General features: G+C 35.6%; 2 protein-coding genes across 3 annotated transcripts in view; one reads left to right on the top strand and one right to left on the bottom strand.

Moving 5' to 3' along the window:
* The window catches only part of LOC149080928 (endothelin-converting enzyme 2-like), a 312513-nt gene that overhangs the window by 77132 nt on the left and 219083 nt on the right, over positions 1–16298 (bottom strand). The window lies entirely within an intron of this gene.
* LOC149080931 (uncharacterized) lies at positions 6764–7895 on the top strand (the record flags this gene model as incomplete). The annotated part of the gene is made up of 2 exons (XM_089237332.1): positions 6764–6849; positions 7614–7895. Coding segments are annotated over exons 1-2 (297 nt in total), but the record flags the coding sequence as incomplete, so codon positions are not given.

Consider the following 16298-nt stretch of genomic DNA (forward strand, 5'->3'; position numbering starts at 1 on the left):
AATGGCAGTAAATTGCAATATCGCGATAGGGCCAGAGTTGCTGTTTGGTGAAGTAGATAGTTTCACTGTCCATCTCTTTTTTTTTGTTTAAATAGGGATTTGTTTACATTTTACTATTCGATACCAGTGTAATCATTTTTGACAAATGAAGCACTTTCATTTGGAATATTGTAAATATCGTTTATGCCTTTTGATGCTTAAAAAATGCAGAATCACAATTGAATGCTATTGAGCAGCATTAGAATCACCAAACCTAGAACAGGCCTATGTATCCAACTGCTTTGTAATGCAAACCGTTGTTTCACCTATTTGTTCCATAATTTTGAATGATGAATGTTAGTTACTGTCCAAGACCATGAAGTGTTAAATACAAATTTTTTTCTATCCAGACAGAAGTTTTTAATGACTACTATACTTGTTGAACCCTCAAACTAAGCAAATGAAAAATTAATAAACCAAATGGTCCACATATACCCTCCAAATAACCTTGAAAACGATACAATTACTGCTTTTACAGAATCATTAATTACAATCTACAACATTTGTAACATTTTGCAATGTATCGATGACTTCCCTGTTGAATTCGAACCAATTACACGAATTTTTTGGTAGGATTTGGTAAAAAAAGTAGGGAAAAAGTAGGAAAAGTATGACGAGTGGGAACCCTGTGTTAGGGATTTCAGCGAGTTACTCCAGAAGTTAATAATGAAAGAAATTAGTGGTGGTGGTCAGATTATGCCGAAAAAAATAAACGTTAAAGACATGCAATATATAAGAAAAAGTGTTAGAGCATGGCGTGCGTGAAATCCCTCTAACTCTCTACCCAAGAACGCTGAGGAAGACATTGCATTTTTTCGGCTCGAAATGTATTAAGAAATTGAATTTTCTGGATGTTAAATTCCAAAACTAATATTTGGTAAGAAACGTGATTTGTCTCCTACGGGAATCGAAACCGGGTCCCCTTGCATACCGGGCAAATATGAATACACCAGAGACACGCTTTTCAGTTCCTTAAAACACGCATTAGTAGCGTGAAACGCTGAGTGGAGACGTTTTAGCCTCCTTCAACTACAGCAATTTTCGCCCCAGTTGGCGTTTTGGTATTAAGAGATGGTATTTTTCGTCCCGAAATATACGGATAAATTGAATATTTTGGATGTTATGCCGAAATTAATATTTAGAAAGAAAAGTGAGGGGCCCGGGTTCGATTTCCGGAGGAGTCAAATCACTTTCTTTTCCAAATATTAGTTTCGCCATAACAACCATAATCCATTTCAATTTCTCAACGCTAAAGAAGTCCATGAGCCCAACCACGCACAGCCCGGGAGTCTCAAGTGCAGAGTTTGGGGGGTTCATGAAAATTAAATCTGATTAAAAATTTCAAGAATAAGCATACAAGTTGGTAGGCAGACATGTTCAGCCAGGTAGATCGCCTCCCAGGAAAGGAGAACCGCACAGAACCCACCAATGTTTGATGATTCCAATATTTGAAAGCTATTTCATATTATGGATGCAATAACAATCCAAAGAAATGAAGTTTAATAATAAGGAATCGGAATATCAAATAAATAACACGAGGAATCTCGTCCCGACGTAAGACAAGGAATTCCATGTGGAAAAGTTGACAGGTTTCATTTTCGGAGCCCTGGATGAATCGGAATCTAAAATTCTGCGAATTGGTCCCGGGTCCTTGCTTGGGGGAACCTGGAATTTATTTGTTGGTGAAATGAATACAAGTGAAAATCTTTCGAGGTTCAACTGGGTTCCAGTATGGGGACCCTCACGGGGAATTTTTCTGGGGGCACTTGATGAATCACATTTGTTTTTTGTTGCTTTGTAAAATTCGTCAGTAAGCTGGTGCTTCGACATGTCACTTTTCATAGCACTCTGATGAAGGGGGACGAAATAAAAATATAAATATATAAGTAGTTACTTCCAGCTGTATATGGGTCCCCAGAACTTCGGGGACCGATGATGTTGAGATGACGTGACCCCTCCACCCTCCCTCCCTCCAAGAAGTAAACCCACTGAATTGTAGCCCATGGTAGGCGCGAATCCAGAGTCTAATGTAGGGGAGAGCCGATTTATGTCATTTAATCTTCCCGTATTTTACAGGACAGACCAATTTTCCCCATACAAAACGGTTCCTGGGAGGGGTGATTGCCCCCCCCCCATCCTATCGACTCCCCCCCCCCCTCCCGATCCTTGCCTGGCCCATGTGTCCAGATATCAACCTCATTTATTGATTATAAATTCCGTTTATTTTAATTTAGTATGTAAGAAGGATTTTCTTTCCTGGATGAGGGTGGGGCCCCCTGGATATGACAAGGGGCCCACCAGAAAATAAAATGTGGGTTCAAAGGGGACATTGGCCAAAAAAGGTTAAGAAACACCTTTTTAGAATGCTATTATCTACCATCACACATTGTTGAGAATATTTTTCTTGACATTATCGACACTTCCACATGGTTGAGAGAATAAAATTATTTAAATTCTTTATCCACTATCAGCATAGTTGAAAACATGTTCTTGACATTATCAACCGTCACACATTGTTGAGAATATCATCTTAACGCTGTCAACTATTATACCTTGTTGACAATATCGTTTTTAACATTATTCACCTTCACACATTGTCAACAATGGCATTTTTCAAAATATCTACTCTCGCACATTGTCAAAAATTTCATTCTTAAAAGATATGTCTATTATCAAGCATTTTCAGAATGTTTTTCTCTAAAATATATTTAATTATCATGTAGTATTGAGATTATTCTTAACATTATTTGCTCTCAGGTATTGTTGAGAACAATGTTATGCTAATACATTATCTACTATCACACATTGTTGAGAACATCATTCTTAACGTTATATACTATCGCAATGTGTTGAGAATATCACATTCTACTTTTGCGCATTTTGGAGAATAATATATTTGACACTATCTACTATCACATTTCTGAGAATACTGATATTATCATTATATACTATCGCGCATTGTTAAGAATACTATTATTAACATTATCTACTAACACGCATTGTTGAGAATATCATTCTTAACGATATCCTCAAAAATTTTGTATATTATTATTATTCACAATATCTACTATGACACATTTTTGAGATTGTTCTTCACATTATATTATGATCACAAATTGTTGATAATACTGTTGTTAACATTATCGCACATTGTTGAGAAACCAGATCCTACTGTGAACATTTGTGAGAATATTATTCTTATCATCATATACCGTCGTTCGTTGTTGAGATAGAATAGCATTCTTAACATTATCAAAAATCACGCATTGTTGCGAACATTATTCTTAATAATTTTTAAACATCGGGTACAGTATGTCCTTAACTACGCATAATAGCAGTCAGACTCCTAACAATGAGCAGCAGTAACCATATCTTTAACAATAGTAGACATGTTGTTAACAATGCATAATTGTTAAAAACAATATTCTGTTATGAGTGAAACTATATTCATAGTTCCAAAATGATTTTTCGTATAGAAATTCCATTCCGAGATCAATCCAGTTGAAATATAACAGTTGATAAAAACAATGGATTCCAAACAAGTAAAAAAAAGTATGACATTATTGAGCCCCATGATAACAGAATACCAAATTCCATTATCATACAGTGTTGAGAATATCACTCTCAACATAATTTGTCGTCGCTCGCACATAGTTTAGAATATCACATTCCACTGTCATAAATTGTTGAGAATATCATTTTTAACACTATATTTACTATCGCACATTGTTGAGAATACTATTATTAACATTATCTACTATTCGATGTTATTTAGAATGCTATTATTAACAACATCTACTATAGTAAATTGTTCGAGAATATTTTTCTTAACAACATTCTATTAGTGCATATTATTATAACAATGTTATACTATTAGCTATATCTACTATCACTCATTGTTGAGAATAATATTCTTAGCATTATTCTAGTATCACGTGTTATTGAAAGTACTAACATTAATATCATCTACTGTCGTACATTGTTGAGAATATTTATTCTTAACATCATCTATCACACACTGTTGAGAATATCACTCTCAACAATATCTCCTATTGCTTGCACATTGTTGAGCATATCATTTACAGCATTTTATACTATATTACTAAGCCGTACATGCACCTCGTAAACAATCATCTGGAAAATTTCAACATTATATAGAATTACATATTGTTGAGAACACTATTTTTAATGTTATCTACTGTTTTCCATCACATCACATTGTACTAAATAAATCCTTAGCAGTGTTCAAAATGACTGTATTTAACCATCTTCTGGATGAAAATCCCTTGGAATGAACAGTTCGCGCGTGCTCGTCTGTACATATGTACAAAAGCACTTGTTATCACTGATAAGAGGTTTTCTTTTCCTTCACCCCTCCCTCTCCTCTCGCCAAAAACTATTTTCTTTTTTAATCCAATCTTTGTAATGTGTTTGTAATCTTTGTAAATGTTTCTCCCTTTATACATTCTGGTTTTTTTTCTTTCTTTTTTTCAAACACCTGTTCTCCATAACCAAACTGTTGAAGGGACATTACCGGATTTTGTAATTGGCATGGGGTCTCCCATTCGTGTCCTTATCAGCACCTCTACTTTATCCATACTTTTTTTATATCCCCCCCCCCCCCCATCAATGACCCTTGTAAAGTGACTTGCTTGGTCTTTCTTAAAAAATCAATTCTTTTTGCTGGCTCCTTCTTCTGAACTAATTATACAAACAATTATGAACTTTTCACAGAAACTGAGATAAACTCCTTTGTTGGTGAAAGCAATTTTCCTTCTTTTTCATTAACTGTGGTTAGCAAAGTACCACAATAGCAATGTCACATTAACAAATTAATGATTGGGAAGACATTGAATGAAATTTAAACAAATATTACGCAATGAAAAATTAATTTATCCTGATATCAAATTTTCTATATCAAATAATAAATAATTCCGACAGGTAAATTTAAGTGAAACAATAATTCGATTTGGTTATATGGATCGTTAACATCAAGTGAAGATGCTATTTATTTTAATTGTTATTTTTGTCTAGCTTTTTCTCTGTATTATTTAAAAATTTGCCATTGAATTAAAGTGAAAAAAAAAAAAAAAAAAAACGCGTAGAATGAAATTCTCTTATATTAGCTTTGGGTTGCCATAATTCATTTTTTATTTAATAAATAAATATATTTGCACCTATTTGTCCGATATACTTCGTTCTTTTTATCTTTCTTTCAGGTCAAAAGAAATAAGAAGATTTACGTGTATCGCAAGAGCAAAGATGTCATAGGGTCGAGATCATTTTACTAGCTTTTAGCTATTGCTCTCTTCACTGTCCCAGCTTTCTTCACCATATTATGAATTAACTATTTTCTACCGTGTACATTCAAACATTTTTTTCTTTCTCTTTGCATTTTCTGTCAAATATTGTAAATATGTAATTTAATTGTAAACTCTAATTTGTATAGCATTATTGAAATTGACTGGGGACAAATAAATTATGTTATGTTATGTTAAATTATGTTATGTTATGTTACTATTGGGCATTGTTGGAAAATATTATTATCAAAAATATCTAATATGACACATTGTTGGGAATATTAAATTCGACTATCGAAATGTTGCTTGAAATACTATTATTAAAAATATCTATCCTCTTAAACAGTTGAGAATATCACTCCAACATTATTTACTACACGCATTGTTGAGAATATTACTTAAAACGTTATCTACTGACACACATTATTTACATTACAATATCTACTGCCATTTCATTGTTGAGAATATAAGTTTTTACATTATCTACCACCCAGCACTGTTGAGAATATTCTTGTTAAAATCATCTTCCCATCACACATTGTTGAGAATATTATTCTTAACATTATCAATTATCACACGATGTTGAAAAAAAAATTTTCTTGACATTATGCATTATCATGAATTATTGGTAATATCATCCTTAACACTATCTACTATCACAGAGATATTTTTAATAACAATATCTTTAAGAATAATATTCTTGAAAATAATGCACAATATTCAGTGCCATATCCTTAACCACGCATAATAGCAGTCACTCTCGTAATAACGGGTAACCATAGCCACATTGTTGACAATGCGTAACAATTATGGAGAATAATTAGCCATTCCGAGTGGAACTAGACACACACAATTAAAAATGACACTTTTCATAGAAATTCCATTCCCAAAATGAATCCAATTTGAATATAATTTAAAAAAAAAATCCCAAATTTGAATATTTCAATCCATGACCAGTCACATGGTCATGGATATGGGGATATGCCCATGGATATGAGAACTAACCAAAACAATGAAGGTCAAACAAACAGCAGGAGAAAAAAAAAAAGTATGTCATTATTTATCTCCATGACCAGAGTTCAACAAGTGTTTGTTGCTTGTCGCAATGCGCAAGAGTAATTATAAATACCCAAATATTTCAAAGAAAACAAAACGGCGTAGCTTGGATTCCTTCCATTGCCCGTTTTTAAGGTCAATTATATGCCTTACCGGCAACTTGTCGGTATTAGATACGCTCTGATGGTGTCTACCGAAGAAAGGAAAGTGAAAGTTATACCATAACCGAAATTAGCCAAGGTCAAGGAGCCAAAAGAGCGTAACAATGGTAAATGAAACATGGGAAAAAACATGTCACAATAATTCTCCGTTGGTGCGGATTTTTTCTTTGTAACTAGTTTTCTGATTGGTTCTCCGGGAGTATAAAATGTCGGACGTTTTCCCTAGTTGAGGCAGTTTGAGAACAACAGTCGAGTCTCAAATACATCTACTTGCAACAATGATCAAGTCAGCTGTAAGTATTAAAGCTTGAGTTTTAAGAGGGGGTCTCATACCTTTTAACATGGGTGAATTATATGGTAACCTATTCCTCTAAGGCCGGTACTACACTGTAAAAGTTTGATAAAATTCCCTTTTATAAAACTTGAAAAATCTAACCAATAAGGTTATTGGTTACATTCTAGAAAATGCAATCGGTGACTTTATTGGATGCATTTTTCAAGTTTTATAAAAGGACTTTTATCAAACTTTTATAGTGTAATACCGGCCTTATAGAGATATCATTAAAAATTCTATTTATAATTATTGATTTATTTCAAATGTTTCACACATGTTCTTGATTGTATGTGCTAGTCTATGCTGATATAAAGTTTTGCATATTTTAGATATTAATTTTAGTGTAAATTTTCAAAAGAAAATTCATTAAAAACAGCTTGCGCGAATGATAAAATACCATGACATCAATGTAATTGAATAGAAATTGATTCGAAATAAATTATATTGTTCGGCTCATGAAATGAAGCAAAAGGTTGAGATTTGATTGACTCAATCCTATTTAAAATTAAATTTTAAATTTAGAAATTTTTAAAATTTGAATCTCATATAAGGTTGTTAATAATAGTAGTGGTCAATGATAATCATATTTTCGAAAGTGTGTAATGGTAGTAATATTGGAAAAAGAATTAACAATCCCTGGCTGTTGCCCGCGGTTCATGTTCCTCTATATGTCAAGTACAACTTGTAATTAATCAATTTTGGAACATAAATTTCATTTTCAAGATCCTCCTCGTCTTGGCCATGGCCGCCATCGCTGCTGCCACCGCTGACGTCACCTACCACGGTGGCATCCACGGATACGGTCACGGAGTTAGCTCCAGGTACTTCCGTAAGGCACAGCCATTCGGATACGGATACGGACTCGGAGCCGGATACTATGGAGGACTCGGACTCGGTTATGGCGGACTCGGCTACGGTGGATATTACGGTGGTTACGGGCTTGGTGGTGGATACGGAGCCGGTTACGGTCTTGGTGGTGGATACGTAGCCGGTTTCGGAGCCGTCGGAGGCATCGGAGCCCACGGATCCAGATACGACAGCAGGGAAGACGCTAAAGTACGTGGTCTGGGACCTGTCGGATACGGACTCGGTGGATACTACGGAGGATACTTCTAAATCAAGTGAATTCTAGAGAAGGTAAAGCTCTTTGAGAATCATTTATTAATCGCATTTCTTCTCATTTTCTAGTCCTAAAATTAGGTGCAGCGTAATGTCTTTATACCGGGCACCCATGGGGACCAAACATTTTGTCCCTTAAACGGAGGTTTGACTGTGTACTGTAAATAGTCCAGAGCCTCCTTCATGGTTTATGAGACAGATGCGGTTGTAAGAGGGCAACGCCATCTAAACGCATGAGCCTAACCGGGCACGCCTCGGAAAGGGGGGGGGGGAGGGTGCTCGTGATAATGAGATCTGGCAGAGGGTTTTATAGATTAAGCATATAGATTGTGGAGCAAAAAATAATTTTGTGTCAGATAGGACCTCAGGAAAAATCATTGTACTCGGGGGCTCACGATGCTCTTAAAACGGCCCTGTAAGAGGGGCCCCGCCACGCGCGGGAAAGATGAAGTCGACTGATCTAATGTATATATGAATTGACATCATCATCATCATCATCGTGCCCCCCCCTATCCAGCAATAGTGACCGTGCCCCCCACCCCAGACTTCCAAGTCTATCACCGCCTATGGGCCCGCTATCTGTAGCGGCACTGCAGGAGGTACTGTAGAAATTAAAGCTACTATAGAAATTTAAGAAAAAAAAATAGTCGTAAAATTATCTTATTTATATCTGAATAACGAAAGGAGTTATTACAGCCACGCGATTGTTTTACTCGCAACGAGTTATGGGGAACGGGGTATCCTCTGGTTGGACAGGCGTCACAAGTGGAGTTCCTCAAGGAAGTGTCCTTGGCCCTATACTTTTTTCCACTTTTTATCGATAGTCCTAATTGATAGTCCTTGATCAGGGTATCGATGGGATTGCTAGCAAATTCGCAGATGACGTGAAGCTAATGGAGGGTAATCGGGAATCAAAGCGATAGGGAGTTGCTCCAGAGCAACTTAAACAGGAATGCAGCATGGGCAAATGAATGGAGCATGACGTTTAGCGTTGGCAAGTGCATTGGTTCGAACAACCCACGGTTCTCTTACGAGTTGAATGGTGATACTATCCCGGATGCAACTAAGGTCACCGATTTGGGAATTACCATTGACGAGCCGCTTAGGTTTTCTGAACACCGATAATTTGTAATAAGTTTGATACGAATGCGGTAGTGCCGTACGTTTGAATCCACTTATAGCTGAATTAAATCAATTTATTGCGCCATTGGTTTCAGGGCCGTCTTAACGATTTTACCGGCCCGGGCTGCGCTGCGACCCAGAAATTTTCGGGGCAATCTTGAGCCATGCTTTTATACACAGCACTTTTTTGGGAGAAATCGGCATCGATAATAACAGGAAATTATTATGGCATGAACAGGAATGTTGAAATTTATATATATGAAAACGAGTTGCACAAGCATTAATAAATTTCAGGCGTGATGAAAATTTTGAAACTAATGAAAGAAAAATTCCAGAATTAATGAAAACTGAACTTATTAATGAAAAGAAATAATAATTCGAGAATAAATGAAAATTAAGAATTAACGAAAGAAGAGACTCCAGAATTAATGAAAAAAGTGATTCCAGAACTAATGAAAGAAGTGATTCCAGAACTAATGAAAGAAGTGATTCCAGAATTAATGAAAGAAGTGATTCCAGAACTAATGAAAGAAGTGATTCCAGAACTAATGAAAGAAGTGATTCCAGAATTAATGAAAGAAGTGATTCCAGAATTAATGAAAAAAGATAATTTCAGAATCGCACTGAAAGCTTTAAATAATTTGCCCCCTCCCCCCCTCCGTTTGATCGAGGGGCCCTGCGCTCAGGCCCCTTTGGCTCAATTGATAAGACACCCTAGACTAGCTTCTCTGATTTCGAGAAATGAACTGTTTGTTAATCAGAAATATTTAATAAGAATTTTTAAATTGAAAATAGACCGACGGGTCGAGAAGTTGATTAAGCAGTTGGATTTCGGGTCGCGGCGGATAAAGGTTAAGGACCACCCCTGCCCCGACGTGCATGGATTTTCGATAAAATTCCACTGAAAACCGCTAATACAGTCACTATATACTCTTCACTCCTCAGCCTGATATGACGAAAAAAACAAATTTACTTCAGAAGAAATAAAGAAAATTTCCAGTCAACTTGTGACGTGGTGAAGAGACAAATTTCGAAAATTATTATTGCTTTTAATGGTAACAATTGGAAGCGAAATTACCGCTTATTGCTCTTCGGCCTTAATCAAGTCCACATAATTTCCCGCGAAAATATTGTGTGTTTTTTTTAATTTCTTTTCTGGAAATTTCCTAATTTCCTGGGCACGTGATCGAAAATTTGATTGCGTTCAGCCTTAAAGCTATTATAGACTTCATTAACGTCCGAATAAATAAAATAATTCTATTTCCTTCTTTTTTTCCTTCCAGATTTCATCTCCCGGATTCAATCAAGCAGGATTTCTCTAAATAGGATTCCGTTCAATCTCCTAAGGAAATGGAAAATTTCGGAACTAATTTTCGGGGAAAAACGATTTTTTTCCCTCCCTCTTAATTTTTGTTTTTCCCCCTCTTTCTCCAACAAAATTGTATTCTTCAAATCATATTTAAATTAATGACTTTTTATTTTTCCCCCCTTTCGCTCTCTCAGAGATGAAAGGCTTTTGAGGATTTGTGGACATTATAATGAAATTGGTTCTCGTTAAATTAGATGTAAATTTGTTGAATAAAAATCAATATTTGTTTCTGATTTTTTTGTGTTTGGACAAGTCTGTTGATTTGTAGCTTTATTGGATAATTATTTATAATGACATCAGAGGGACAAGAACGCTCGAGGAAGTAATCAAAGTCACTGAATAATTATTTCGAAATATTAGTGTTGTTATGGGCTGTTCCTATGTATACCGTCTGCACAAGAAGTTTCAGGACAGTTACTTTTTGACGATAGTGTCTGCAGCGACGAGTGCCAAAGATGACGCTACCATAGACTGACCCTATTTCTTCGAGAGAAATACGGGACATCGGGATTCCAAATACGGGACATCGCGAATTATCGCCAAAAACGACGCCAAAACCAAGCAAAGTTGCCAAATATTGTTGAGATTACGGAAAATCACAATGGCGGGAAATGATGCATTACTACAAGTAGCAGTGGATTAAAATGTATTCCACGAAAAAAAAACGTTCACCATGGCAAATGTGGGAGATTAATATTCTCATATACAGTAGTAATTATCATAAAATAATTTCTGAGTTGAAAAATAATGTCAATCTTTGACTTTAATAGAGAATAAAAATTCAAGTAGGCTTCGTGTAAAATACGGGAAAAACCGGCCAAAAAGTCGGGACGGCCAAAAAAACAGAAAATACCGGAACTCTCAAGGGAAATACGGAACGTATGGTCACCCTACGCTACCATTCTCTCACCTTAAACCTTCTATTGCTTTTTTTTTTCAGGATGAGTAATTGTTGTTTATTCTTCTTGAGATTTTTCGTCTAGGGAACCAGATCCATTGTTTTTGGCCCAAAATTTGGTTAGTTCCCTCGGACGAGGGTCAGTTTCGCTGCCCGCAAAAGCTGTCAATCGATTCCGAGTGCCAATTGCACTTGACTCCCCCCCTCTTATCAGACGGGTTATCTGCATGGGATGCGGGATAGATAAGATTCACCGAACATTATCTTATCTGTAGTAGATCAAAGATGGTTAAAGCGTTCCCGAAAATTACAAAGTTTATAACGAATATGAAATTCATATATGAAAAATATGAAACTACTTTTAAAAGCACAGTGCAAAATGTGTTAATCACATGGTCCGATATAAATAAGTGAAGGTGAACCAGATAGCTTCACTAGCTCTCTGGTGGCGTGGTGGTAAGATGCTCGTTTACCACCGTCGGTCCCGGGTTCAAACGCGAGGAAGGTTGTAGATAAGATGTTTTCCCTATAACGAGCTTGAGGCGACCATCAGTAGACAGCGCTTTCATTTCCAGCCCCTCTCATCAATGACGGTAAATTGCAATATCGCGATAGGGCCAGAGTTGCTGTTTGGTGAAATAGATAGTTTCACTGTCCATCTCTTTTTTTTTTTAAATAGGGATTTGTTTACATTTTACTATTCGATACCAGTGTAATCATTTTTGACAAATGAAGCACTTTTATTTGGAGTATTGTAAATATCGTTTATGCCTTTTCATGCTTCAAAAATGCAGAATCACAATTGAATGCTATTGAGCAGCATTAGAATCACCAAACCTAGAACAGGCCTATGTATCCAACTGCTTTGTAATGCAAACCGTTGTTTCACCTATTTGTTCCATAATTTTGAATGATGAATGTTAGTTACTGTCCAAGACCATGAAGTGTTAAATACAAATTTTTTTCTATCCAGACAGAAGTTTTTAATGACTACTATACTTGTTGAACCCTCAAACTAAGCAAATGAAAAATTAATAAACCAAATGGTCCACATATACCCTCCAAATAACCTTGAAAACGATACAATTACTGCTTTTACAGAATCATTAATTACAATCTACAACATTTGTAACATTTTGCAATGTATCGATGACTTCCCTGTTGAATTCGAACCAATTACACGAATTTTTTGGTAGGATTTGGTAAAAAAAGTAGGGAAAAAGTAGGAAAAGTATGACGAGTGGGAACCCTGTGTTAGGGATTTCAGCGAGTTACTCCAGAAGTTAAAAATGAAAGAAATTAGTGGTGGTGGTCAGATTATGCCGAAAAAAATAAACGTTAAAGACATGCAATATATAAGAAAAAGTGTTAGAGCATGGCGTGAAATCCCTCTAACTCTCTACCCAAGAACGCTGAGGAAGACATTGCATTTTTTCGGCTCGAAATGTATTGAGAAATTGAATTTTCTGGATGTTAAATTCCAAAACTAATATTTGGTAAGAAACGTGATTTGTCTCCTACGGGAATCGAAACCGGGTCCCCTTGCATACCGGGCAAATATGAATACACCAGAGACACGCTTTTCAGTTCCTTAAAACACGCATTAGTAGCGTGAAACGCTGAGTGGAGACGTTTTAGCCTCCTTCAACTACGGCAATTTTCGCCCCAGTTGGCGTTTTGGTATTAAGAGATGGTATTTTTCGTCCCGAAATATACGGATAAATTGAATATTTTGGATGTTATGCCGAAATTAATATTTAGAAAGAAAAGTGAGGGGCCCGGGTTCGATTTCCGGAGGAGTCAAATCACTTTCTTTTCCAAATATTAGTTTCGCCATAACAACCATAATCCATTTCAATTTCTCAACGCTAAAGAAGTCCATGAGCCCAACCACGCACAGCCCGGGAGTCTCAAGTGCAGAGTTTGGGGGGTTCATGAAAATTAAATCTGATTAAAAATTTCAAGAATAAGCATACAAGTTGGTAGGCAGACATGTTCAGCCAGGTAGATCGCCTCCCAGGAAAGATGAACCGCACAGAACCCACCAATGTTTGATGATTCCAATATTTGAAAGCTATTTCATATTATGGATGCAATAACAATCCAAAGAAATGAAGTTTAATAATAAGGAATCGGAATATCAAATAAATAACACGAGGAATCTAGTCCCGACGTAAGACAAGGAATTCCATGTGGAAAAGTTGACAGGTTTCATTTTCGGAGCCCTGGATGAATCGGAATCTAAAATTCTGCGAATTGGTCCCGGGTCCTTGCATGGGGGAACCTGGAATTTATTTGTTGGTGAAATGAATACAAGTGAAAATCTTTCGAGGTTCAACTGGGTTCCAGTATGGGGACCCTCACGGGGAATTTTTCTGGGGGCACTTGATGAATCACATTTGTTTTTTGTTGCTTTGTAAAATTCGTCAGTAAGCTGGTGCTTCGACATGTCACTTTTCATAGCACTCTGATGAAGGGGGACGAAATAAAAATATAAATATATAAGTAGTTACTTCCAGCTGTATATGGGTCCCCAGAACTTCGGGGACCGATGATGTTGAGATGACGTGACCCCTCCACCCTCCCTCCCTCCAAGAAGTAAACCCACTGAATTGTAGCCCATGGTAGGCGCGAATCCAGAGTCTAATGTAGGGGAGAGCCGATTTATGTCATTTAATCTTCCCGTATTTTACAGGACAGACCAATTTTCCCCATACAAAACGGTTCCTGGGAGGGGTGATTGCCCCCCCCCCATCCTATCGACCCCTCCCGATCCTTGCCTGGCCCATGTGTCCAGATATCAACCTCATTTATTGATTATAAATTCCGTTTATTTTAATTTAGTATGTAAGAAGGATTTTCTTTCCTGGATGAGGGTGGGGCCCCCTGGATATGACAAGGGGCCCACCAGAAAATAAAATGTGGTTCAAAGGGGACATTGGCCAAAAAAGGTTAAGAAACACCTTTTTAGAATGCTATTATCTACCATCACACATTGTTGAGAATATTTTTCTTGACATTATCGACACTTCCACATGGTTGAGAGAATAAAATTATTTAAATTCTTTATCCACTATCAGCATAGTTGAAAACATGTTCTTGACATTATCAACCGTCACACATTGTTGAGAATATCATCTTAACGCTGTCAACTATTATACCTTGTTGACAATATCGTTTTTAACATTATTCACCTTCACACATTGTCAACAATGGCATTTTTCAAAATATCTACTCTCGCACATTGTCAAAAATTTCATTCTTAAAAGATATGTCTATTATCAAGCATTTTCAGAATGTTTTTCTCTAAAATATATTTAATTATCATGTAGTATTGAGATTATTCTTAACATTATTTGCTCTCAGGTATTGTTGAGAACAATGTTATGCTAATACATTATCTACTATCACACATTGTTGAGAACATCATTCTTAACGTTATATACTATCGCAATGTGTTGAGAATATCACATTCTACTTTTGCGCATTGTGGAGAATAATATATTTGACACTATCTACGACCACATTTCTGAGAATACTGATATTATCATTATATACTATCGCGCATTGTTAAGAATACTATTATTAACATTATCTACTAACACGCATTGTTGAGAATATCATTCTTAACGATATCCTCAAAAATTTTGTATATTATTATTATTCACAATATCTACTATGACACATTTTTGAGATTGTTCTTCACATTATATTATAATCACAAATTGTTGATAATACTGTTGTTAACATTATCGCACATTGTTGAGAAACCAGATCCTACTGTGAACATTTGTGAGAATATTATTCTTATCATCATATACCGTCGTTCGTTGTTGAGATAGAATAGCATTCTTAACATTATCAAAAATCACGCATTGTTGCGAACATTATTCTTAATAATTTTTAAACATCGGGTACAGTATGTCCTTAACTACGCATAATAGCAGTCACACTCCTAACAATGAGCAGCAGTAACCATATCTTTAACAATAGTAGACATGTTGTTAACAATGCATAATTGTTAAAAACAATATTCTGTTATGAGTGAAACTATATTCATAGTTCCAAAATGATTTTTCGTATAGAAATTCCATTCCGAGATCAATCCAGTTGAAATATAACAGTTGATAAAAACAATGGATTCCAAACAAGTAAAAAAAAGTATGACATTATTGAGCCCCATGATAACAGAATTCCAAATTCCATTATCATACAGTGTTGAGAATATCACTCTCAACATAATTTGTCGTCGCTCGCACATAGTTTAGAATATCACATTCCACTGTCATAAATTGTTGAGAATATCATTTTTAACACTATATTTACTATCGCACATTGTTGAGAATACTATTATTAACATTATCTACTATTCGATGTTATTTAGAATGCTATTATTAACAACATCTACTATAGTAAATTGTTCGAGAATATTTTTCTTAACAACATTCTATTAGTGCATATTATTATAACAATGTTATACTATTAGCTATATCTACTATCACTCATTGTTGAGAATAATATTCTTAGCATTATTCTAGTATCACGTGTTATTGAAAGTACTAACATTAATATCATCTACTGTCGTACATTGTTGAGAATATTTATTCTTAACATCGTCTATCACACACTGTTGAGAATATCACTCTCAACAATATCTCCTATTGCTTGCACATTGTTGAGCATATCATTTACAGCATTTTATACTATATTACTAAGCCGTATATGCACCTCGTAAACAATCATCTGGAAAATTTCAACATTATATAGAATTACATATTGTTGAGAACACTATTTTTAATATTATCTACTGTTTTCCATCACATCACATTGTACTATTGGGCATTGTTGGAAAATATTATTATCAAAATATCTAATATGACACATTGTTGGGAATATTAAA

The sequence above is a fragment of the Pholcus phalangioides genome, unplaced genomic scaffold (assembly GCF_987345545.1).
Source record: "Pholcus phalangioides strain wild (caught in Gottingen) unplaced genomic scaffold, Ppha-v1.0 ptg000010l_1, whole genome shotgun sequence".
Taxonomy (NCBI): domain Eukaryota; kingdom Metazoa; phylum Arthropoda; class Arachnida; order Araneae; family Pholcidae; genus Pholcus; species Pholcus phalangioides.